The following is a 22,007-nucleotide window of genomic DNA, read 5'->3' as shown; positions in this document are numbered from 1 at the left end:
TAATTCAGTGTCCAAACAGGGACACTATTAATTACACGGGACCGCAGGTACAGACTGACGCGCGGCTCACGGGACACACGGCCACCCTGCAAAGACACGGGGTACGAGGGTGGCTTTCTCCACTGCCCTTCTCCCACGGCCCTGGCAGAACAGGCACGGCCGGAGGGTGGGGGCACCCTACGTTCTCTCCCCGACGTGGGGCCTCGGGGCCTCCTGAGTCAGTGTCTGTCCTGCCCTTCCCCAAATAAAGGCTGGGCTGCTGGCCGGAAGCACTGACAGACCAGAGATACGGGAGGACAGGAAAGGCTCCCCAGAGCCTCGGGGACCCGACAGATTGAAGTCCAAAGCCCACCCTGTCCCTGTACGCTGGGTGGCCCTGAGCAAGACACGTCTCTAGCCTCGGTTTCCCGTCTGTCAACGGGGACGGTAGTGCCAGTCACAGAGCTAGTGCGAAGAGGAAGTGACACATTCGAAGGGAACGTCCACAAATCCTGTCGCCCACCCTCCCCGGAGACCGGGGAGGCAGCAGGCGGGGCGTTGAGGGGAGGGGGGTCTGAGGCCACTGCAAAGAGCCCAGCTCCGTCTGGGTTCGTGTTTATTCGATACAGGCCCGGCGCCCAGCCCCTACCCGGGGAAGCGGCTGAGCCGGGGGCACGAAATAAATAAAGGCCGCCGAGGTGTGAGTGTGGGCTGCGGTGGGGCCGCCCCGGGCGAGGTGCGGGTGTACGTGAGACGCTGGCCTCAACCTCGGCCGTCCACCCACGGCCCCCCAGCTCCGGCAGGCTCCAGGTGGGGACAGCGGCGCCGCCCAGGGGGGACGGGTCCTGGACTTCCTGCCGCCTCCCACCACTCCTCCTTTCTGCCCCCTCTCTCCTTCCTAAGGCAGTTCCAGAGGCCAAGCTCTCCATCTGGCTGGGGAGGGAGGGGGGAGGGGGCCGGTGTCCGGGGCCCGGGCCTCTTCCCGGACGGGGCCCGGGCTCGCTGAGCTAGGACAGAGGAGCAGGGAGGCAGGCGCCCCAAGCCGGCAGGGCCTTTAGGCTCCGCCCTGTCGTGCGGCGGCCCCGCCCCCGCTTCCAGGCGCCGTCCTCCCGCTCGCTCACCCTGCCCCCCCAGCTCCGCACCCCACGGGGGCAACTCAGGAGCCACACCAGCTCCCGCCCTGGTCCAGGGGCCCGGCGGCCCCTCGCGCATCCCTGGACGGCTCCCCAGCTGCCGTGTCCTCGTCGTCTTCGTCCTCCTCGTCCTCCCCGTCGGTGAACTCATCCTGGCTGAGGCCGTAGGCCAGCGTGGTGTGGGCCAGGTCCACCTCGATGGGGAAGACGTCGGCGTCGCGCAGCACCGCGTAGCAGTCGTTGTAGTACTGGGACATGGTGGATACGAAGCGCTGCAGCTGGAACACGATGTCCTGGACTGGGGAGGGAGGGCAAGCGGACAGGCGCCGGTGGAGAAGCCCCTCCAAGCCTGCCCGGGCACCCCCCTGCCCCTCCCCCCGGGCTTCCCGTCCGCGCCTCGCGGAGGCCTCGCGCCCTGGGAGCGGGCGAGGCCGGGTCTCCCAGCTCCCGCGTCAGGGAAAGGGGGAGCCGGGCCCGCACCCCGCTGCGCCCACAGGGCGTGGACCAGCCCCGCTCAGGCCAGACCCCAGGAAGGGGGCTGCGTTTCTGCCAGGACTGTCCCTCTTGGGTCGGACTCAAAGCTCCGCCATGGCCTGGCCGTGGGACCTCACGTAAGTGCCTACCTGTCCGGGCCGCGGTCTTCCCAGCTCTGAGACGGGGAGAAGCCGGTAGCCCCGCCCCCCGCCCCCACCCCGGAGGGCGGTACAGGGCTGGGGCGGGGCATGCCCCCGAGGCCCCCAGCGCCCACCTCCGCCCCTCACCGTGCTTCTGGTCCAGCAACTCCACCTTCTCCAGCACATCTTTGCGCATCTGGGAGAAGCGGGCACGCGCCTCCTGGCGACAGCGCAGGATCAGGCGATACTCGTAGTTGCCAGTGCTCACGCGGTACAGGGGCTCCCCCAGGGCCTGGGGCAGGGAGGTGACCGTCAGGGACCTGGCAGGGGGCGGGCGGAGCCTGCTCTGGGACAGATGGGGGCAGGGGGCAGGAAGGCTGCAGAGGCCAGCCGCCAGCTCACTCCCCCGCACCACAGGGCACTCGTCAAAGCTACCACTTCTGAGGACGCCAGGGATGGCCAGAAGCACCTGCTCATACCTTTGGCGGGGGGGGGGGGGGGGGGGGGGGGACAAAAAACCAAACCCTCGCCACATTAAATAACGAACATCTAGTCCTAGGGTGGATCCTGCCATCAAAAATATGAAAAATTTAGGGGCGCCTGGGTGGCTCAGTCGGTTAGGCGGCCGACTTCGGCTCAGGTCAGGATCTCGCGGTCCGTGAGTTCAAGCCCCGCGTTGGGCTCTGTGCTGACAGCTCAGAGCCTGGGGCCTGTTTCGGATTCTGTGTCTCCCTCTCTCTCTGACCCTCCCCTGTTCATGCTCTGTCTCTCCCTGTCTCAAAAATAAATTAAAAAAAAAAGTTTAAAAAAAATTTAAAAAAAATGAAAAATTTAGATCAAAAACGCCTCTTGGGAAGGAGGAAAGTCAGTTTTTCCCCGCAAGAGCCTCACAGGGCCCAGACGGGCTGGTTTCGGGGGGAGGTCCTACGGCAAGCTGGCCAGGATTGGGGCGCAGAGCCCCACAGCTGCAGAGACAAAAGCCCGGCCAGACCCCAAGCCTCTCCCAGGTAGGCCTGACCCCCCCCGCGGTGCCCCTGGCAGACCCAGGACATTCTCGGGCCTGGGAGACAAGCGGGGGTGCGTACAGCCCCCTTTCCCACACCAGGGCCGCCCGACAGCCCCTGAGGACTCACGATGCAGCTGTACTCCTCGTCGTCCATCTCCTTCACCTTCAGGCAGTAGGACTGTGTGGGACGGGCGAGGCCACGATGTCAGGGCGGCGGCACCTTCGGGCTGGCCACCCTGTGCCCCACTTCCTCTCACGCCACAGAACCCCTACGCCCCCCGCCAAGGAGCAGCCACGCCAGGCCTCCTGGGCCCTGCGCATCCTCAACGAGGATAGGCTGAGACATGTCGGGGGCAGGCTGGCACCTCACTCAGACCGGCCCTTGCTCGGGGAGGCCCGGGGCGAGGTGCACGCGGGAGCATGCGGGCGTGAGCACGCATCCGGGAGGCTGGCAAGGGCCTGAGAAAACAGCCCAGCGTTTACTAAACTCAAGATGCTCTGGGAAAAAAGGGATTCCGTGGTCAAAAGAGCATGGGAAGGCCCTTGAAGACTCATGCTACACATAGGCCTGTCAAAGGCTTTGAGAAGTCCTGCAGCAAAGGAACCTTGGCTTGCTTCACGGGGCATTTTCCGTCAACTCCTTTGACCATGAGAATTATTACGTAAACATAAAACTCAATAATGTCCCTTGGCACCTACTTTATAACCACTGACCCACTGGTAAAAGTGCCCCCAAAATCCCAAGAGGTCAGAGTGGTCCAGAATAAGCCCTCTGCCTACCCCAGGCTCCCAGCCTCCCAGAGTCTCCTCTCAGCAGTTGGGGCCAGTGTCCAGGCTGCTGCCCAATTCCAGTACCTCCCAGGTCCCTGGTCCCACACCCTCAATCAGACACGACCGAGGCTGGCCCCATCCGGCTTGCCACCCTGTGGCCCACTAAGGGGCAAACTTCCAGGGGGGCTCTCTCCCCGTGGTGCCAGACCCTTCCCTCCCCAGAGACTGGAGACTCCACTCACCAGGTACTCAAACTTGACGTCCAGGTACTTCTTGATGGTGAGGCGAGTGTCTGGGATGGCTTTGTTGAGATAGGTGTTCAGGTCTGTCAGCATCTGGAAGGGATGGAGGGGGCGGATGCTCAGTCCCCCAGGGGCAGGGGGCAGGCTGGCCAGCTGACAAAGCATGACACCGACCCGTCAATCCTTCTAGTGGACTCAGGCGTCAGAGCCAAAGGGCGCTCCCAGACGGCTCTGTCCACTGAAGGGCGAGGGGCCAGGCCAGGCCAAGGGCAGACTTAACGAGTGAGACGGTCAATGCCGAGTGAGGCCGGGGAGAGTGACTTACCCCCAGTCGGCCACGTCGGTGACCAAGCCGGACCCGCACCCCAGGGTTCCAACTCCAGTACGGGACCCTTTCTGCGTGCCGCGCTGCCCCCTCTCTACCCTCACAGGCTGACACACGCGTGCTCGACGTGACCTACCGGCTTGATGGTTTTCAGCAGCCGGATGCCGAACTTCTCGATGCTGCGGTGGGCGTCGGCAAACTTCACAAAAGCCTCGCTCGCAGCTGGCTGGGGCTCCCGCACCCCAATCACAGAGAACACGTCCCCAAAGGCTGCAGGACAAGTCTGCCCTGAAGGCTGCCCCTACTTGACCCCTTCGTGGAGGAGCCCGGGATTTGATGGGGAGAAGAAGCAGGGCAGGGGGGCCCGGCAGGCTGAAGGCTAAGGTCCGCATGAAGTCTACAAACCCAGGTAGGTGGTTCTACGCCCGAAGCGAGTTGGGTCTGTATCCCCTAAGGGAGCCGGGGCTGTACCTGACGGGAGTGGCCCTCGTTCCCCAGAGTGACCAGCGCATGGGGGAAGAAGGCTCGGGGGAAGAAGCGCATGGGAGAAGAAGGTTGCCTGACAGCGGAGAACTGGTCTGGGAGTCTGGATGCCTGGGTCCTAAGGCCAGCTCTGCCCTAAGGAGCTGCGTGACTATTTCCTCTGTCTGGCCTTCATTTTCCCAACCGGAAACGGGGCTTAACTGCAGCTGCCCTGCCCTGCCCAGCTAACAGCCTTGTAGGAAATGAGACCACAAGTAAAAAAGGCCCCGTACACAGTAAGGCAGTACAGGTAAGACTGGGCAGGGCCCAGACGAGAGCCTGGGCCCCCACAGAAGACCGGCTGGTCCACACGTTCCCGACTGGCCTCCATTATTGCTATATCCCAGCATCTAGGCAAGGCCCGGCCCGGAAAGGGCCTGAGGTCAGGTGCTGTGGGGTCCGCCCGAGTGGGGGCGTGAGGAAGGTCCCGGGGAGGGGATCAGCCACACCCTCACCGTACGGGGAAGGACTGAGCTGACGAGGGAGTGAGGGTCTTCCCGCGGCCACTTGGCAGGTTTGGGGGTGCCCTTACCCCGGTGGGTCTGTGACAGCTCATAAAAGGCCCGCAGGAGATTCTTGGCGTGTTCTGTCATTCCTGCGGGAGAAACCCAACCAGAGGGGAACGGGGGCACGTGGTGAGACCACAAGGCCCCCCCGGGACATGGCCTCCAACCCCCACCCCCAGGCCCTCACTGTTCCTGAGTTCGCTGGCTTTTCCCACAGTCACACTAGGGCCTGGGGTCGAAGGCTTAGCCCCCAGCGCCACCCGAGAGGAGCCGCCGTCAGACAGGGGAGCCAGGACTTGGCGGGGGCAGAAGGTGAACGAGGCCTTCTATGGGCTTCATCTCCAGGAGACGGAGGGGCTCTGAGAGACTCTCGCCTTGTCTACGCGTGCCACCGCTCGACTTTTTGTGGATGCGTGTTACTTCCGTAGTCAGAAAAAGGAAGTGACGAGAGGCTTCTTTTTCTGAAGAGTTCCTAACGGCCGCAGGACCCTAAAGCTCTACCCCAGGGCGGGGCTATGCTGGGCACTAACCGCCCGGCCGGGCACACCTCCCTCCGGGCACGCGGCCGGCGGCCAGAGTGTGCGCCCGCTCACCTTTATACAGCTCGGCGGTCCGTTCCAGCTCCTCCAGCCTCTTGACAAGCCCGTCTGCGGGGGTCAGAGGAGAAGGTGAGGCCAGTGAGTCTCGGCGAGCGTGGGGCGAGGAGAGAGCCAGGGGTGGCCTGAGCCAGGCTGGGGAGGGGAGAGGCAGCGCCCAGAGGAGAAGCAGGACTGGCACGGCTGGGGTCCCAGGGGCAGGGGGGGGGGGTCTGGCATCTCAGCCGGTCCCGGAAGTGTTTCGTAGCGACCCGGGCCACCCAAACCACGGGCGAGCAGGGGACAGGCAGGGCCGCCCCCGGGGCGGCTCCCGAGACGAGCTGTCCCCCGACGCCCCACACAGGACGGGCACATCAGAGGGCCAGAAAGGCGATGGCCATGGAGGCACCAGCGCGAGTCACCAGCGCAAACCGGCTGGGCCCTCCCCGAGGCCCAACCCGTGGGTGGCTCCCCGCCGCCAGCCAAAGGCGGGCCCTCTCGAGCAGTCAAGGCTCCCGTGCGTCTAACACAAACCCTGCCGACAGCCGAGGAGGAAGGCAGCAGCCAGAGAGGAGCTGTTTTGACAACTCTCACGCAGGCACGGCGCAGCCCCTCCTGCAGAAGCCATCGCCATCACCATCGCGACGGCTCAGAAGGTTCGGGCTCAGAAGGGAGAACCGTGTGGGGCAGGAAGGCCAATTCGGGAGGGGCTTGGAGGCAGGCCTGGCACCGGACCTGGGTGGACATCTCCACCCATTTAACGCCTGTGTTTCTCAAGCACCTTCCGTGTGCCGGAGTCATGAGCTCCAAGTCATGCCCCCGAGGCTCACGGCCCAGCAGAGGGGGCGGTGGGGGGCAACAAATGACCAGAGTAACCTTGAGGGCTGTTGAGTGACAGGAGGGGAGCAGAAGTGGAGTCCGGGCACAGACAGTGGCTGCGTGTCGGGGGGAGGGTGGGCTCTGGGGGAGGAGGGCATCTGGTTGGGGGCATTCAGGAGCTTGGCCACCGGCCGGCCCCCAGGCGCTGGCTGCCCGGAGCCCTGGCACCTGGCCAGCCTGGCAGGAAAGGAGCCACGTAAGGGCGGCGCTGTTGTTCTTAGCTGGGTCATGGGACATCATGACAGCTTCAATTTTAGAAACCCTATTTAAGGCTGGGGAAATTGCAAGGTTTGGGGGGAAAAACACAACAACCAGCTCTAATTTCGTCTCAACGCATGGTAACTACAGTAACCGGGATTTATACACACCAAGAAGCTGAAAATAGCAGCTGCCACTTTTGTAGCCGTTTGGAACGGGCTCAGACCCCACCCCCACGTCCCAGCCAATGAGGCCCAGCTGAGCCTACCATATATATATATAGGCATTTATATCCGCCCCCACATATATATACGGCAGAACTGCTATTTATAAATCCGGGCTGGGGACGGTGGGAGCAGGACCAAGTGTTTTGCTGGCCACACACATGCGTGGGTGTGAACGCGCGTGTCCGTGACTCCCCGCCCCCACCTCCAGTCCCGGGCAGAAACCACCAAGACGAGGGCAGCAGCGCCACCTTCTGGAGAAAGGTAGGCGCGACGTGGGCGGTCCAGGAGCAGGGAGCCGGGGCCACACCGGAGAAGAGGGCACGCGGTGGCTGCCGCCAACGCTGTGACAGCAGCCGGGGGCAGTGGCGAAGGCGCCAGCTCGGGCTGCTGGAAGGAAGCACCTCCATACTGTGTGTTGCTCTCATCTGTGACCCGGGCCCGGGATCCCCACCGGGGTGTGGGGGCCATGGCCGCCTGGGCTGACGGCTGCGGGCGCTCTTGGGGAGGCAGAGAGGCCCATGGGCGAGTGGATGGTGACCGTCAGCCCCACAGGCAGCAGGACCCACATCAGCAACGTGGGCAGCCAAGGCGCCCCTCTCTCCGGAAGCCTGGGCCTGAGACCTCGTCCCCGGGGCGGCTGGGCGGGAGGGCAGGACTCACCATTGCACAGGATGGCCCGGCTCAGGCCCAGGGCGTCCGCGGTCCCCGAACTCATGTTCTCTACCAGCCGATGCTTTACCTTCTTCAACACTGGGACCAGGCGAGAAAGGGTCTCAGTGGACTCAGTGACAGGTAATCTACAGCAGGGCCCTCAGGCCATCCCTGCCCCAGCTCATCTCTCACTGCAAGCGACGGCAGGGGCTGAGGGGCCGCGCTGATGTTTAGTGCGGGGGTGAACGTGGAGTGGGGAGAGCCCCAGGAGGGCGTGCTGGGCCCCCTGCCCTATTCACTCCACACGAGGGCAGTGTCGGGAGCTGGAAGGAGGCAAATGCACGTAATGCCAAGAGGCAAACCAGGGAGAGCCTCTTGTCCCTTCCGCATCTGGGAGCGGAGGTGCCCTCAACCACGAGTGGCCTCAGACCCCGGACTCAAGTATCGTATATGTGTTCGTATACTTAGTCCCTGGAAGGGGACCGGGATGGCACCACAGGGCTTTTCTAGGGAGAACCTTCAGGACAGACTTGACCTGCTCTCAGCCTCTTTCCTTTAAAAACAACAGGAGGTGGCTGCGGCCCTAGGGTGGAGGAGAAGCGTGCCGGGCTCCAGAGCCCAGAGATCTGCGTGTGCATTCACCCAGGGGACGCAGAGCCCTCTCTGGGCCTCAGGCCTTGATGCGGGATGAGGCGGCTGGTCCAGAGGACTTCAAAGCTGCTGTCCAGCTCTGGAGTTCTGAAGTTACTACAGAGCCAAACCCAGCCCCCCTTGCAGGAGGCAACCTGTCCCAGGGAATGCCGTGGGAGGAAGGGCTGGCCTGCGACCCGAGGCCCGAGGCCTGAGGTCCAGTTCAGACCTCGAGCCCTCCTGGGAGTAGGGAGGCGGAAGAGGGGGCCAGGGTCGAGCAGGGGCGTGCGAGTGGTCATGGGGCACCACGCCTCATTGTGAGCCGCCCTCCCTTTTGGAAGGGTGAGGGGCTGGCCTCTAAGGGGCCACCCTACAGCAGCAAGGTCCCAGAGGAGGTGGCCAGGGGAGAGGGCTGAAACACGGGACAGAGCAAAATCAAGGACTGATTCTTGGGAGCCAGTGGCAGGCAGGAGAGCATCGTGGGTCCTCCTAGGCCCTCTGCACTGGCTTGGTCAAAAGCCACATAGCTCCTGACACACTGTCATAAAGAGGCAGAGGAGGGGCCAGGTGCCTGCGGGGCCCCTGCTCTGGTCCAGCTTACCAATGTCCAGGGACATGCCCTGCTTGGGGTCCGCCTGCAGCTTGTTGTAGTGAATAGTCACCTCCCCCTAGAAAAGCAGGATAGGCAGAGTTCAGATGGAGTCTCCTGGGTCCCAGGCCCCTTCCCTGGGGAAGGCCTGTCTGCCCCCAAATCTGCGGTCACGAGACAATCCTGAGCCCTGGGAAGGACCCAGACCAACTACGGATTCTGCCATGCCAGGCCAAGGGCTGTGACACGGCCCTGCCTTAACTGGTTTGTTTCCAGTCCCTCCTTGTCCTGCTATGTGCCAGGCCCCGGGGAACCAGCGGGGACAAGGGCAGACACAGTCCCTGCTGCCACAGAGCTCACGGCGTGGCGGTCCCTGATGTCCCGTGCTCCAGCCGGATCAGGTGCCCCGCCTCCCCGACGCACGCCATGCTCCAAGCCTTCGCTACGCCATTTGCCCCACGTGGAGTGTCTTCTGCGCTCGAAGCCACCCCATCCTGAGGGGTCCCTCCATTCACTCAGCTAGTATGTCTGCATACTTTCTCTGTGCCCGGTGTTGGGGCTCAAAGGAGCAGGTGCAGGGCGGCCCCAACCTCCCAGGGACCGAGGCAGCAGGGAGGCTGACGCACGTCGCATTCTACATCTGGAAGAGAAGTGCCCGGCTTCTCCTGAGAAGCCTTCCCTAACCACGTGAGGCCACCACAGGCACTCTCATCCACGCAATCCTAAGACCCTTGAACTTGGGGCAGGATCCATTCAAACGCAAAACAGGATTCCAAAAATGAGTCCTGAAGGGGAACCACACTGGCCTGACGCCGCCAGAGTCCCTCGGATGCACGAGGCTCTCTCGGGCTGCGGCAGAGCATGCTGGGGCCCCAGGACCGACAGCGGCTAGAGCAGCGGGAGTCAGACCTGGGCTCTGGTCCCGCCGTGTGACCAAAGCCAATCCCTTCCTCTCTCTGGGCACCAGTGAAATGGGGACGGTAGTCCCTGCCCGCACCCAAACACGGGAGCCGGGAGGTCCTTGCGTTGATGTCAAGGCTGTGCACACACAACCGCTCTCGTCCTCGTGGGCACCATGGGGGGCTCAGAGGATGGGGGGGGGCAGTCTGTGAGCCCAGGAGGACCCAGGGGACTGAAAGTCCCTACAGGGATGAGGAGGGGGGGCTTCTCTTTCCTCCTTCCCCTCCCAGGCCCAGCATGGCCCAACTGACATTTATCGAGGGTCTACTGACCCCGGCGGGATCACCTTGGACTTCCAGCTCCAGCTCCAGCCCTGAGAGGGGGACACGCTGGCTTGCCCCGAGGCCCTGGTTCGAGTCCGACAGCTCCCCTGGGAGCTGAAGGGCAGGGGACCGAAAGGTGCCCACTCTCCCGCCAAGGCAGCGCCAGTCCTCGAGTAGGAGCGGTATTTACTGACCACACGTGGGGGCCACCGAGGGAGGCTGGAGTGTGGCCCAGACCCCGGCGCACCAAGGAGGTAGCCGAGAGAGGGCCCGTCTCCTTGCAGGCCCGCCGGGGCCTCTGGGAGGCTGGGCGTCCCAGAAGGGTGCCTGTGTCCCCACCCCCGCGGCAGGCTTACCTTCACCTCCTGAATCATCTTCGCCACCTCCACCTTCGTTTTGCCTTTGATTGACCTGCCGTTGACGCCGGTGATCTCGTCGCCAGCCGCCACAGTGCCGTCCAGGGCTGCCGGGGTGTTGTCAAACACCTGTGGGGGCAGGGTGGGGGAGGTGGGCAGAGCATCACGCTAAGAACACAGGGATTATTTCTTTTTCAATTTTTTTTAGCGTTCATTTATTTTTGAGACAGAGAGAGAGAGACAGAGCGTGAACGGGGGAGGGGCAGGGAGAGAGGGAGACACAGAATCGGAAACGGGCTCCGGGCTCCGAGCGGTCAGCACAGAGCCCGAAGCGGGGCTCGAACTCACGGACCGCGAGATCATGACCTGAGCCGAAATCGGACGCTTAACCGACGGAGCCACCCAGGCGCCCCGGGGATTATTTTTTAAAAACTGATAAGGGAGACCGCACCAGCGAGAGGATCCACCTGTCCTTGGAAGCTGGACAGTGGAAAGCCAAGCGCCCGCAGAGGAGCTTTAGTAAGAGGGATCTAATCTTTGCTGGAAATTGCCAGAGGGTCGGGAAGCGGACCTCTGGAAACAGCCACAGGTGGGTAGAAGGCAAGGTGTAGAAAGTAGGGAACTGACTCAACTCTGGGCTCCCTCCCTGTCCACACAGCCGCCCACTCCCCCTTCTCTGGGCAAGATGGAGATGGGCTTCCCCAGAGAAGCTCCCGACTCAGGCCCAGGGACCGAGGGAGGTGGGAGTGAGGCACGAGTCTAGACAGATTCAGGTTTAGCGAGTCCCAAAGTCCTCTAGCCCCACTGGGGCCCCAGAATGCCAGCAGCCAGGCTTACTGCCCTTCCCCGAGGGAGACTGGAGGCCCCTGCCCTGAACGGCCCGTCGATGTAGACACCGGGAGATCCCCCCACAGCTTGCCTGATGCCCGACCGCCCCACGGGAAGCCCACCCGACACGGCCTGCACACGGATCTTCATGGTAGTAGGTGCCTGTGATGGTTCACTCCTAATGTAAGGACGGGCACTTGAGAAAGGTGCCCCACGTGAAAAATACTTAAACAGAAGAAAAGGAGCCATAGAAAGCAGCGACAAAGCAGAGGTAACAGAAAAACACAAGGAAAGCCATAATTAACATCTTCAAGGTGATCAGAAAAAGGAAACCAGGATGACGTAAAAGGATCGACTCGGAAATAGGAAAGATCTCTTAGCAATGCAAAATCTAATTGAAATGTACAATGTCAAAGAAGCTACGGAAACCAAGCCGAGGAAACTGACAAACTGCACAGCCAGAAGAAAAGAGAAAGAAAAATATAAGAAGGTCCATTCAGGAAGCCCAACACCAACCAAGAGGGGTCCCACAAGAGGGAACAGAAACCAGAGAGCGGGATCTCATCAAAGAGCTAATACTCGGGGCGCCTGGGTGGCGCAGTCGGTTAAGCGTCCGACTTCAGCCAGGTCACGATCTCGCGGTCCGGGAGTTCGAGCCCCGCGTCGGGCTCTGGGCTGATGGCTCAGAGCCTGGAGCCTGTTTCCGATTCTGTGTCTCCCTCTCTCTCTGCCCCTCCCCCGTTCATGCTCTGTCTCTCTCTGTCCCAAAAATAAATAAACGTTGGAAAAAAAAAAAAAAAAAGAAAAGAGCTAATACTCGAGACTCCCACGGCAGAGAAAGACACGAGGCTCCCTGAGGAACACACCCTCTGAGGCTCCGGCACAACAGACAGAAAAAGGCCTGTGCCAAGAGCCATCGTCATGGCCCTTCAAGTTGCCAAGGACAAGAAGAAGTTCCCAAGAGTCTTGACATTTCAAGGACAGAACGCATTACAGATAAAGAGTCACAGATAAGAAAAGCATCAGACAGGGGCGCCTGGGTGGCTCAGTCGGTTGGGCGTCCGACTTCAGCTCAGGTCATGATCTCGCGGTCCATGAGTTCGAGCCCCGCGTTGGGCTCTGGGCTGATGGCTCAGAGCCTGGAGCCTGCTTCTGATTCTGTGTCTCCCTCTCTCTCTGCCCCTCCCCTGTTCATGCTCTGTCTCTGTCTCAAAAATAAATAAACGTTAAACAAAAATTAAAAAAAAAGAAAAGCATCAGACATAACAACAGTGCTCGCGTCTAAAGATAATAAAATGCCATCGAATCTCTAAGTGAAAAATTATTTTCAAACTTGTCACTCTTTTTTTTTTTTAACATTTATTTGTTATCGAGAGACAGAGAGAGACAGAGCGTGAGCAGGGGAGGGGCAGAGAGAGGGGGAGACACAGAATATGAAGCAGGCTCCAGGCTCTGAGCTGTCAGCACAGAGCCGGACACGGGGCTTGAACTCACAAACCGCGAGATCATGACCTGAGCCGAAGTCGGTCGCTTAACCGACTGAGCCACTCAGGCGCCCCTCAAACTTGTCCATTCTTGAATTTGATCTGGCCAAGCATCAGATGGAAAGAAAATGAAAATCACAACAAAGACAAGATAACGGCATTTTCAGAGACACAAGCTCTCAAAATATTCACCTCCCCGGCAGCCTTTCTCAGAAAGCTACAGGAGGATGTGTTCCACCATGATCAGGAAGTAAGCTGAGGAAGGCGGCTCCTGTCCTGGGCAGCAAAGGAAAAAAATCAACAAAACTCAAAGGCAACCGATGGAATGGGAGAAGATATTTGCAAGTGACCGATCTGATAAAGGGCTAGTATCCAAAATATATAACGAACTTACAAAACTCAATACCCCAAAATCAAATAACCGAATTACCAAATTGGCAAAAGACATGAACAGACATTTCTCCAAAGAAGACATCCAGAGGACCACCAGGCACATGAAAAGATGCTCAACATCACTCACCGTCAGAGAAATTCAAATCAAAAGCACAATGAGATACCACCTCACGCCTGTCAGAACGGCTAAAATCAACAACACGAGAAACAACAGGGGCTGGCGGGGACGTGGAGCAAAAGGAACCCTCTGGCACCGTTGGTGGGGATGCAAACTGGTGCAGCTGCTCTGCAAAACAGTGTGGAGGTTCCTCAAAAAGTTAAAAATAGAACCATCTGATGATCCAGCAATCGCACTACTGAGTATTTACGCAAAGAAAACAAAACACTAACTCTTTTCTTTTTCATGTTTATTTTTTTGAGAGAGAGAGAGAGAGAGAGAGAGAGAGTGTGTGAACGGGGAAGAGGGGCAGAGAGAGGAGAGAGAATGCCAAGCAGGCTCCACGCACAGCACAGAGCCCGATGTGGGGCTCGATCTCACGAAACGCGAGATCACGAGCTGAGCTGATATCAAGAGTTGAACGCTGAACTGACTGAGTTACCCACTCACCCCACAAAAACACTAATTCACAGGCATACGTGCACCCCTATGTTTAGAGCAACATTATTTACAGTAGCCAAGATATGGAAGCAGCCCAACTGTCCATCGGCCAATAAATGGATAAGGAAGATGTGGTGTATAGAGACACAATATGCAAAGCCATAAAAAAGAAGGAAATCTTGCCATTTGCAAAGACATAGATGGATCTAGAGAGGATGAGGCTGAGCGAAATAAGTCAGAGAAAGACAAATGCCATATGCTTTCACTCGTATGTGGAATTTAAGAAAAAAACAAAAGTACAAATGGGAAGAAAGAGAGAGAGAGACAAAAGAAGAAAAAGACTCTTACCCCACTAAAAAGGAGAACTACAGACCAATTTCCCTGATGAACACGGACGCAAAAATCCTCAACAAGATTATTAGCCAACCGGATCCAACAATACATTAAAAAAATTATTCACCACGACTAAGTGGGATTTAAACCTGGGATGCAGGGCTGGTTCAATATCCACAAAACAATTAACGTGATTCATCACATCAATAAAAGAAAGGACAAGAACCATATGATCCTCTCAATAGGTGCAGAGAAAGCATTTGACAAAATACAGCATCGTTTCTTGATAAAAACCCTCAAGAAAGTAGGGATAGAAGGCTCATACCTCGAGATCATAAAAGCCATATATGAACGACCCAACGCTAATATCATCCTCAAAGGGGGAAAACTGAGGGCTTCCTCCTAAGGTCAGGAATAAGACAGGGATGTCCACTCTTGCCACTGTTATTCAACATAGTCCTGGAAATCTTAGCTTCTGTAATCAGAAAACACAAAGAAATAAAAGGCATCCAAATCAGCCAGGAGGAGGTCAAGCTTTCACTCTTTGCAGCGACATGATACTCTATATTGAAAACCCAAAAGATTCTACCAAAAAACTGCTAGAACTGATTCATGAATTCAGCAAAGTTGCAGGATATAAAATCAATGCACAGAAATTGGTTGCATTCCTAGACCCCAATAATGAAGCAACAGAAAGAGAAATCAAGGAATTGATCCCATTTACAGTTGCACCAAAACCCATAAAATACCTAGGAATAAATCTAACCAAAGAGGTGAAAAATCTATACACTGAAAACTATAGAAAGCTTATGAAAGAAATTGAAGACACAAAAAAATGGAAAAAGATTCCATGCTCCCGGATAGGAAGAACAAATATTGTTAGAATGTCGATACTACCCAAAGTAATCTACGTGTTCAATGCATTCCCTATCAAAATAACACCAGCATTCTTCACAGAGCCAGAACAAATAATCCTGAAGTTTGTATGGAACCAGAAAAGACCCCGAATAGCCAAAGCAATCTCGAAAAAGAAAACCAAAGCAGGAGGCATCACAATCCCAGACTTCAAGCTATACTACAAAGCTGTCATCATCAAGACAGTATGGCACTGGCACAAAAAGACACTCAGATCAATGGAACAGAACAGAGAACCCAGAAATGGACCCACAAATGTATGGGCAACTACTCTTTGACAAAGCAGGAAAGAATATTCAATGGAATAAAGACAGTCTCTTCAGCAAGTGGTGTTGGGAAAACTGGACAGCGACATGCAGAAGAATGAACCTGGACCACTTTCTTACACCATCCACAAAAACGAACTCAAAATGGATGAAAGACCTAAATGTAAGACAGGAAACCATCAAAATCCTCGAGGAGAAAGCAGGCAAAAACCTCTTCGATCTTGGCCGCAGCAACTTCTTACTCAACACGTCTCCGGAGGCAAGGGAAACAAAAGCAAAAATGAACTACTGGGACCTCATCAAAATAAAAAGCTTCTGCACAGCGAAGGAAACAATCAGCAAAACTAAAAGGCAACCGACAGAATGGGAGTAGATACTTGCAAATGACATATCGGATAAAGGGTTAGTATCCAAAATCTATAAAGAACTTATCAAACTCAACACCCAAAACCCAAATAATCCAGTGAAGAAATGGGCAAAAGACATGAATAGACACTTCTCCAAAGAAGGCATCCAGATGGCCAACCGGCACATGAAAAAATGCTCCACATCACTCATCATCAGGGAAACACAAATCAAAACAATGGATACCACCTCACACCCGTCAGAACAGCTAACATCAACAACTCAGGCAACAACAGACGTTGGCGAGGATGCGGAGAAAGAGGATGTCTTTTGCATTGTTGGTGGGAATGCAAACTGGTGCAGCCACTCTGGAAAACAGTATGGAGGTTCCTCAAAAAATTAAAAATAGAACTACCCTACGACCCAGCAATCGCACGACTAGGCATTTATCCACGGGATACAGGGGTGCTGTTTCGAAGGGACACATGCACCCCCAGGTCTACAGCAGCCCTATCAACAATAGCCAAAGTATGGAAAGAGCCCAAAAGTCCATCGACGGACGAATGGATAAAGATGTGGTGTATCTAGACAATGGGGTATTACTGGGCAATCAAAAAGAATGAAATCTTGCCATTCGCAACTACGTGGCTAGAAGCGGAGGGTATTATGCTAAGCGAAATTAGTCAGAGAAAGACAAACATCCTATGACTTCACTCCTATGAGGACTTTAAGAGACAAAACAGATGCACATAAGGGAAGGGAAGCAAAAATAATACAAAAACAGGGAGGGGGACAACACAGAAGAGACTCTTAAATATGGAGAACAGACTGAGGGTTGCGGGAGGGGCTGTGGGAGGGGGGGAGGGGCTACATGGGGAAGGGGCACTAAGGAATCTACTCCTGAATTCATTGTTGCCATACGCTAACGAATACATAGCCACTAACATATTTGGATGTAAATTCATTTGGATGTAAATTTTTTTAAAAAATTATAAAAAAAAAAAAAAAAGAGAGAGAGAGATGTTCAACCGACCGAGCCAAAAAAAAAAAAAAAAAGAAAAGAGAAAGAAACAGACTCTTAACTACAGAGAACACCTTGATGGTCACTGGTGGGGCAGATGGGTGAAACAGGCATGGGGACGAGGGAGGGCACTTGCCGTTTTGAGCACTGGGTGAGGCGTGGAGGTGCCGTGTCACCACATTGTACGCCTGCAACGAGCATTACACCGCATGTTAACTAACTGCATTTAAAATAAACACTTTAGGGGGCGCCTGGGTGGCTCAGTCGGTTGAGCGGCCGACTTCGGCTCAGGTCATGATCTCGCGGTCCGTGAGTTCGAGCCCCACATCAGGCTCTGTGCTGACAGCTCAGAGCCTGGAGCCTGCTTCCGATTCTGTGTCTCCCTCTCTCTCTGACCCTCCCCCATTCATGCTCTGTCTCTCTCTGTCTCAAAAATAAATAAACATTAAAAAAAATTAAAATAAACACTTTAGGGGCGCCTGGCTGGCTCTGTCGGAGGAGCAAACAACCCTCGATCTCGCGGTTGAGCGTTTGGCCCCATGCCGGGTGTAGAGACCGCTTAAATAAATGAACTTCAAAATAAATACATAAAATAAAATAAAGACTTTAGAAAAGAAAGGGGGCTCCTGGAGGCGGGGGAGTCCAACACAGGGGAGGGAAGGGGAGGGTCAGCGAGGACCGGCTGCAGCGCAGGTGGGGGGAACAGAAAGACGATGGGCAAAGTCCGCCTGAGGAAAGGGCCCTGAATGTGCGAGGAGAGTGCGAAGGGAGAAAACCCAGGAAATGACTTCATTTTTTAATTTTTTTTAAGTTTATTTATTTTGAGACGGAGAGAGCATGAGCGGGGGAGGGGCAGAGGGAGAGGGAGAGAGAGAATCCCAAGCTGGCTCTGAGCTGTCAGCACGAGGGCTTGAACTCACAAACCATGAGATCCCAACCTGAGCTGAAATCAAGAGTTGCGCACTGAACTGACCGAGCCACCCAGGTGCCCCCCCAAGAAACGACTTCAAAAAAGAAAGCTGAGTTAAGAATGGAGACAGAGGTTCCTCAAAAAGTTAAACACAGAGGCACCGGGGGGCCCAGCAATCCCGCTGCCACTCCCAGGTACGCACCCCCTAAAAAGGAAAGCGCGTGTCCCCACAGAAACTGCGCGTGCATGTTTGCGGTGGTGTCGTTCGTAACAGCCGGAAGGTGCAGACAACCCAAATGTCCACCAAACGGGTAAACAAACTGTGGGGTATCCACAAAATGGAAGATTAGCCGGGAAAAGAATGAAATACTGAAATATGCCACAGCTTGACTGAATTTCAAAAACATTATGCTACGTGAAAGAAGCAAGATACGAAAGGTGACATGTGCAGATTCTTTTTATATAAAATATCCAGAAAAAAACAACCTCTATAATAACCAGATGGCCAACCAATCGAAAATAACCGGCACATGGGGTGCCTGGGTAGCTCAGCTGGTTAAGCGTCCGGCTCCTGATTTCAGCTCGGGTCACGATCTCGTGGTTCGTGAGATCCAGCCCCGCGTCGGCCTCTGCACTGACAGCCCAGGGCCTGTTCGGGATTCCCTCTCTCCCCCTCTCTCTGCCCCCCCCGACCCCACTAATGCTTGCTCTCTCTCAAAATAAATAAATAAACTGTAAAAAATTAAATAAAATAAAATAACCAGCACAGACACTAATTTGTGCGTCTGCGTCTGGGCAGAGCCCAGTGTAGGGCTTGAACTCGTGAACCGTGAGATGGTGACCTGAGCCGAAATCAAGAGCTGGCCGCTGAACTGACTGAGCCATCCAGACGCCCCTTAAATAATCTTTTTAAAAGGCACAACCACGGAGGATCCCTAAGCTCAGTATGCAGAACAGCGCGTTACTGTCCTCCTACAACACGAGCTAGGGAGGACGGGCTCTTTATTTTCTTCACGTCCCGATCCCTAGCGCCCACCCTGGAGCCAGGCCCGCCGCGCTGACGGTGGTGACAGTGGGTTCGCAGAAACTGCAAAATCACTATGCTGGGGGGCTGGGGTGAGAGAAAGCAGAGTGGTTCTGGAAGACAGCTAACGTGCCCATCCACGGGACTGGGAAAAGGTGACAGATATTTACAAGGGACAGACCAAGAAGTAACAAGATAAGCATCTAAGTGAGAAAAATGGAAACGCACCGGAAGAAACAGCTACAAGGGAGAAAAAGCGGTGCTGCTGCCGGATGGGGTGGGGGAAGGGCGGGTGGGGGTGGGGAAGGGTGGTAAGAAGGGGTGGAAGAGGTGGGCTGTTATTTGACACAGGCCTTCTGGTGCTCTTGACTTATCCAGAGCAAATCGGATAAGCTTTGATAAAAATACAATTCAATTTCTGTTGAGAGTGGGGGGCGGGGGCACAAGTGAGCAAGGGGCAGAGAGAGAGAGACAGACAGACAGACAGACAGAGAAGCAGGTCTCACCCAAAGTGGGGTTTACGTTTTTGTTTTCATTTTTGTTGTTGTTTTTTTTTTTTACCTGCAGTGGGGGCTCCCGTTCACCCGATGTAGGACTCGAACTCACAAACCGTGAGATCATGACCTGAACCGAAGTCAGATGCTCAACGACTGAGCCACGCAGGCACCCAACACAATTCGATTTTTAAAAAACCAAAGTCTATGAGTATATAATCCCAGTTTCTTTTAAGCAAACCTGACTCCAAACAGGTGAGGAGGGGGAGGGGGCAGGGGCCCAAAAGGCACATAGCAAGGAGGCCAGGCCTGGACCAGGCCTCCCTAACACCTCCTGGGTCACAGGAGACCAAACTGCTCGTGAAGGCAGCACCCTGAGCCTGAGCAGGCCGGGCCAGATCCCGGGAATCTCGGTCTCCAAGGCCCAGAAGCGACTCTTGCAAGATCCTGGGAGACTACGGTCTCCCATCTGCCATCAATGACTACCTAGCTGAGAAAGTTAGATCAGGGTAGAAGCCAGGTCAAGTTTACGTCTGAGGTGGCAAGTTTCCTCCCGAGGCTACCGAAAAACCAGTCACTCCTGACCAGCCACGGGGTGAAGGAAACCGTCCCCACTCCTGAGTCACGGCTGACAGAGTATCACCAGGGCAGTCTCTTTGACAAGAACCACGAAATCGTTCAGCACCTCCGGGAGATCGTCTGGGAAAACGAATGGCCACCATAAACATAGTAACAGCTACTACTTCATGAGTGTTTACTGAATGCCAGGCACTGTTTGGGGCATTCTGTTTAACCGCCACCGTGACCTTCACATTTTACACCATCACCTTCCAGGTGAGGAAACTGAGGCCCAGAGAGCTTACGTAACTGGCTGCTAAGCAGGGAAGGTGACACTTGAACTCAGACCGTTATTACTTCACGGACTTGCACACTCCCCCCTACACTCGACTTGCACCAGGACTCGGGGCGGACTCGGTTCGTGGATTCATGAGAGGCATTTTTACCGAAGGTCGACCCCGCACCAGGAACGCCACTGGGTGCTGACTGCGGTAACAAAGCAAACTCGGCTCCCGTCCTCAACGCGCGGAGTCTGGGAAGCGGCTAGGTAGAGAACGACTAACGGGCAAACCCGTGATTAGAGACGGTGACAAGTGCTAAGAAGGAAAAGAACACGCTGAAATGACAAGAAAACCAGGGCACGCTGGCTGGAGGGGGAGGGGTCAGGAAGGCCTCTCTGACGAGGTCAGACCTCAGCGACGGGGAGCCATCAGCTCTGCAGAGTGAAGGATGAACCTGCCCTGGTCATGCCCCAGTAGGGAGGTGGCTCGCCCCTTCCAGGACCTCACCCCCACCTGCAAGGCAGCCAGTACCTGGACGATGTAGAGGCAGGGACAGTACTGGGCCCCTCCTCCTATGCTGATCCCGATCAGGTTCTGAGCATCCTTCTGGAGGGTCACCTTCCCAGGCACAGTAGGGATTCCGCTAGAAAGAAAAGACATGAGACTGCTTCCCCGGAGGAGGGATGACCGAGGGCACAGGGAAGGCTCCTGTTAAACTATCCGTCACCCATCTCTCAATCGCTCTGCTCAATTACCTCTCAGCTTTCACTACAAGGTTGGGCTTATTTATGTTTTGTGGAAAAATATTTGCCTTCGCTCACTTCCTCGTTCAGCAAACGTTGGCTAACAACCTATTGACGTCGAACACCATACGAAGCACTAAGGACACGGGCAGCGGAGTGATGGGGGATACATTTTGGTAAGGAGGCGAACAATTTTTAAAAATCTGTCCCACTCATCATCTGTGCCGGGGAGCAAGCTACGTTTACGAGATTCCTGTTCACCTTCAAAACCTGGCTCAGTGGCCACCTCTTTTCGAAGTCTTCCCTGAACATCCCAGCAAAAGCCCTGGCCCATCTGATCTCTCCTTGTCGCCAGGCCATTCTCCATTAGTGCCCATGTGGCCCTGGAATATCATCTGCTAATGTGTCCACAGCCCCCTACAGAGGGTGAGCTCCTGTTAGGGCAGGGTCCATTTCTGCTACAGGACAAGACCCAATCCCCCCCCCACCCCACCCCCGGCTGAGAGGCAAGGGTCTCTGGACCTGGGAAGTCTGGGGATCTGGAGGCCCTTGGGGCTCGTGCATCCCTGGGACCTGAAGGGAACAAAATACTCACAGTTTGTCCTCCTCGATGTCATAATCCAAGTCTGCAAACATGGTTCCGAGAGTTGAGGGGGGCTGGCTAAGTGCCCAGCTCGGCAGAGGAATGGGGAACTGGATCAGGGAGAGAAAAGAGCGTAGGGTTTAGGGACCCGCAGTGCCCAGATGTCAACCTCCACCGCGGCGATCCGGGAGAGCCGGACCCTCCCCCTTCCCCCTGGCCGGTGGGGGGAGTCCCCGGGGTTTGGGGGCGGGAAGGTAAAGGGTTCTTACTAGGTACAGGGGGGAAGTCCAGGCCAGGGCGGTGGACTCAGACCCCAGAGGCCGCCCCACGGGTCTCCAGGCCCTTGGGAACTACCGCGGTCGCTCACCGGAAGCGTCAGTCCCTCCGCCGGGTCCAGGCCAGGCTGGCACCTGAACCCACCTGCCGTTCCACCTGTCTGCGGCCGCGACTGTCGCGTCACTTCCGGCGAGACGCGGAAGTCCCGCCTTCTCCACCACCCGGGTATCTGCCCCGATCCCTGCAGACAAGCCTTCCTCCCGGGCTCCCTGGGCTCCGAGAACCAGAAAAGAGAACAAGTATTGGCGGAAGCTCGCCCTTAGCATGAAACAGCGGAAACACAGGAAAGGTCTGGACAGGCCGACAGCGCCCGACCCCGCCCCCCGCCCTGTGGCCGCCGCCATCTTGATAAGGGTAGGGTTCTTCCCGGCTTCCTCAGCGGGACGCGGGGGACCACGCCGGCCGGGCGGTTGCCTGGCAACGGAAGCATCCTTGGGCGCGGAGGCTTCCGGCGAAGTTCAGTGGAATA

At 56.5% G+C, this 22,007-nt stretch overlaps 1 protein-coding gene across 3 annotated transcripts; it reads right to left on the bottom strand.

Moving 5' to 3' along the window:
- Positions 1 to 578: 578 nt before the first annotated feature.
- On the bottom strand, positions 579 to 21,764 carry PICK1 (protein interacting with PRKCA 1). 3 transcript variants are annotated; one of them, XM_047066184.1, is made up of 13 exons: positions 21,570 to 21,764; positions 21,215 to 21,312; positions 20,408 to 20,519; positions 10,427 to 10,555; positions 8,860 to 8,926; positions 7,638 to 7,727; positions 5,692 to 5,745; positions 5,125 to 5,187; positions 4,207 to 4,340; positions 3,746 to 3,838; positions 2,860 to 2,910; positions 1,874 to 2,018; positions 579 to 1,410 (listed from the first exon to the last, which is right to left on the bottom strand). In XM_047066184.1, exons 2-13 carry the CDS (start codon positions 21,253 to 21,255, stop codon positions 1,136 to 1,138), a joined length of 1,254 nt encoding a protein of 417 aa, XP_046922140.1. In that variant the 5' UTR covers positions 21,256 to 21,312; positions 21,570 to 21,764; the 3' UTR covers positions 579 to 1,135. The 3 variants fall into 3 exon arrangements, with proteins under 3 accessions (XP_046922140.1, XP_046922142.1, XP_046922141.1); XM_047066186.1 differs by having other exon boundaries at positions 21,623 to 21,764; XM_047066185.1 differs by lacking the exon at positions 21,570 to 21,764 and adding an exon at positions 21,472 to 21,562.
- Positions 21,765 to 22,007: the final 243 nt, after the last annotated feature.

Source organism: Lynx rufus, unplaced genomic scaffold (genome assembly GCF_022079265.1).
Source record: "Lynx rufus isolate CCGP_SWC_20201006 ecotype Redwood Valley unplaced genomic scaffold, mLynRuf1.p SCAF_7, whole genome shotgun sequence".
Lineage (NCBI taxonomy): Eukaryota > Metazoa > Chordata > Mammalia > Carnivora > Felidae > Lynx > Lynx rufus.
Note: the sequence above shows the minus strand (reverse complement) of the source record. Positions and strands in the feature narration are given on the sequence as shown.

What these genes read in the sequence shown, in the direction of transcription:
- PICK1 (XM_047066184.1), bottom strand. Translation starts at nt 21,255, where the DNA reads ATGTTTGCAGACTTGGATTATGACATCGAGGAGGACAAACT. An exon ending in AGATGATTCAGGAGGTGAAG is followed by an intron (nt 8,927 to 10,426) that starts GTAAGCCTGCCG and finishes CTGCTTTTCTAG; the next exon opens with GGGGAGGTGACTATTCACTA. An exon ending in GGGCATGTCCCTGGACATTG is followed by an intron (nt 7,728 to 8,859) that starts GTAAGCTGGACC and finishes GCCTGGTCCCAG; the next exon opens with TGTTGAAGAAGGTAAAGCAT.